Source organism: Helianthus annuus, chromosome 1 (assembly GCF_002127325.2).
Source record: "Helianthus annuus cultivar XRQ/B chromosome 1, HanXRQr2.0-SUNRISE, whole genome shotgun sequence".
NCBI lineage: Eukaryota > Viridiplantae > Streptophyta > Magnoliopsida > Asterales > Asteraceae > Helianthus > Helianthus annuus.
In genome coordinates this window covers 65,753,201-65,756,195 of record NC_035433.2, presented here as the reverse complement: position 1 = coordinate 65,756,195, position 2,995 = coordinate 65,753,201, and the positions used below count along the sequence as shown (strand labels likewise).

Sequence of the window (2,995 nt, the reverse complement as noted above, 5' to 3'; positions counted from 1 at the left end):
GATAAACACCAAAGGTGAAAAACGTATTAAGTATTACATGTGTACGAGAGTTGGGGTATATAAGGACAAGAAGGTTGATATGTTAGATCCCAATCAAAAGGAACGGATTGTGCGATCCAACTTTTCAAAGAGGACTGATTGTGGTGAACTGTTATGCGCAATTTTGAGGCTGGATCATGGAAGGTCTATAAGTTTGTTGAGGAGCACAACCATGATCTTGTTTAACGTCCTGATAAGCATTTTCTTCCAACTGAACGACACCTCACTCAGCTCCAGAAGCATGTTATACACAACATGTCTAAGTTAAATTTAGGTCCAGTTAAGGCGATTAATGTTATGAAGAATTGTTTTGGCGGTTTTGAAAACGTGGGTGCAAGTAAAGTTGAATTTAAGAACTACAAGAGGCAAATTAACTTGTTCATATGGGAATACGACGCTGAGATGGTTGTGAGACATTTGGATGAAAAAAAGTCACAGCCTAATTTCTCGTATGATTATTTCACAGACGAAGAGAATCCTTTGAAGGGACTTTTTTTGGTGTGACGATCAAGCCAAACGTAATTACCGCATGTTTGGTGATGTGATTTCGTTTGACGCCACGTATCATTCCAACAAGTAATATTTTAGAATTCAATTTTTTATATTCTTTTGGCGTTTACACTGTTACATGCATTGGTGTTTTTCTCAGTTTACATGCAATGGGGTTTTATTTTCGTTTCATTTCTCATGGCTTTTTCATATATAGATACGCTATGGTGTTTGTACCGTTCACTGGAATAGACAATCACCACTGCAATGTTACATTTGGTGCTGCATTATTGGCGTCAGAAACAGCAGATATATATTTATTTGGTTGTTGAGAGTTTTTCAAAAAGTTGTTGGTTCTCAACTAAAAGTTGTTGTCACTGACCAAGATCCAGCAATGAAGAAGGCTGTATCTGCTATATTTGTTGACACGAGGCATCGGTTATGCATGTCGCATGTGATGCATAAACTTTCTCTGAAGGTTGATTTTTTTATTTTTATGTTTGGTGTTTTAAGATATACTGCATTTAAAAATATATGGCGTTCTGTACCTCATTACTGTTTTTCATGTAAGTTTGTCTGTGTGTAATATATATTTTTTTGCATGGTGTTTTTGTGTTATACATAGGTTAGTGTTAGGCTATGCAATTCCACCAATTTCAAAGAACGTATTTATGGTATTGTGTGGACGGATATTCTTACACCCGAAGAGTTTGAATCAGAATGGGAAGTGGTTATCAGAGAGTTTAATTTAGCAGATAATGACTGGCTCTTTGATATTTTTGCACTCAGAGAATCTTGGATCCTTGCATGCTATATAATGGAGGAGCTGTCGGGCCTTATGCGAACGACATCGAGGTCCGAGAGTGAGAATCATTTTTTTTGGTCAAGTGTGCAATTCAAAAGCTACTCTGGTTGAGTTCATGACTCATTACGAAACTGCAATAGAAGAACAGCGTCGCAGGCACCGAAAAATGATCATGAATCTCGATACAAACGCCCCCAACTGAAGAATAATTACCAAGTGTTGGAGGGTCAAGCTGCTGACATATACACGAAAAATATTTTTTGTGACATTCAAGCTGAGCTAATCAGAATTGCGGATTGCATAAATCAACGTTACGAAGATCAGGCCGATGGGTTTGTTAAGTTTTACATAAATGATTTCCAGCAGCCTTGTACATCCTTATTTGAGGTAAACAATGGCGTTTTTTATATGGCGTTTTCTGTTTATGGCGTTTATCATATTCTATTATAACATTTAATTTGTTTTTTTATCTAGTTGTTGTTGTTTTTATTTGTTTTTTTTATACAAACATTCTCTGCATGGCGTTATAGAGATATTGTTTTTGGCGTTTTTCAGGTAATGTACCGTAAGTCTGATTGCACATGCAGTTGCTCATGCAGGCGTTTTGAGAAGTTTGGTTTGCTATGTAGACATATATTCTATGTTTTGCGAAGTTTGGACATTAGGGAATTTCCAAAACAATACATTTTGAATAGATGGCGTAAAGAGGCTTCCCCAAACTGCTCTTCCGAATACTCAATTAGTCTTGAATATATGACAGAGCTTGATCCCGATGTGCAAAGTATGATGCGAGAAATTATTTTTTCAACGGAGTATACTTTGAACCGTTTATCTGGTAATAAGGAGGAGCTATCCTTATACAAGGATCATGTTCAATCTTATATGAAGAAGGTTCAAGATATCCAGATTGTTGCTCCTCCCGCTAGTACTAAGGATAGATTTGCGGAGATAACCGGTCAATATAAAAATGACAAGAATCCGATAAGAGTCCTTGTTGGGTGTAAGTCGAAAGGTTCTGGATATCGGAAGCTCCTGAAATCCAAACAGCAGGTAGCAATCGAAAAAACGAAATCAAAGTCGAAACCCGGGGCCAAAGAAAGACAGTGTCATAATTGCAAAGGCTACGGACACTATGCATCGACATGTAAAAAGGCCGTAATTAAAAGAAAATCGACACGGTCTTCGAGAGAAAGTGAAGAGTAGTTTGGCGTTTTTTTATTTTTTATTTTTACAAAACACACACAGATTGGAATTTGGCGTTTTATATCTCTTATATAGCATTTTATATTTTGTTTTCCCATCTTTTTTTCCTACTTATTGTTCATAACATGTTACTTGGAAGTTACATAACAAAGAATATAAGATCAGACACACAAACCAAACGCCAAAAAAAGAAGACCTTTTACTAAATAAAAGTACCTTAAACCTCTAATTTGGTCATGCTAAACTCAATAATGTTTTGCTGAATGAGATAGACAACATTGTTAATCCTTAGTTAAGAAAGATGTCTAACAATGTTGTCCACCCCATTCAGTGAAACTTTATTGAGAACAAAACTGAATCTCCAAGACACGACGTTTACAATTTGTAGTTTCTGTATGTTTTGGCGTTTATATTGAGGATAAACTCAATAAGATTTTGCTCAATGAGATGGACAATATC

At 36.1% G+C, this 2,995-nt stretch overlaps 1 protein-coding gene across 1 annotated transcript; it reads left to right on the top strand.

The window, feature by feature from the left end:
* Positions 1 to 294: 294 nt before the first annotated feature.
* On the top strand, positions 295 to 2,536 carry LOC110920337. Its single transcript, XM_035987778.1, has 4 exons — positions 295 to 537; positions 1,154 to 1,383; positions 1,474 to 1,720; positions 1,889 to 2,536. The coding sequence occupies exons 1-4, from the start codon at positions 295 to 297 to the stop codon at positions 2,534 to 2,536; spliced, it is 1,368 nt and encodes a 455-aa protein (XP_035843671.1).
* Positions 2,537 to 2,995: the final 459 nt, after the last annotated feature.

Bases quoted from the DNA above. Each gene is read 5' to 3' on its own strand.
- LOC110920337 (XM_035987778.1), top strand. From the start codon at position 295: ATGTCTAAGTTAAATTTAGGTCCAGTTAAGGCGATTAATGTTATGAAG. The intron at 1,384-1,473 runs GTCCGAGAGTGA...AAACTGCAATAG, and splicing joins CTTATGCGAACGACATCGAG to AAGAACAGCGTCGCAGGCAC. The intron at 1,721-1,888 runs GTAAACAATGGC...GGCGTTTTTCAG, and splicing joins CTTGTACATCCTTATTTGAG to GTAATGTACCGTAAGTCTGA.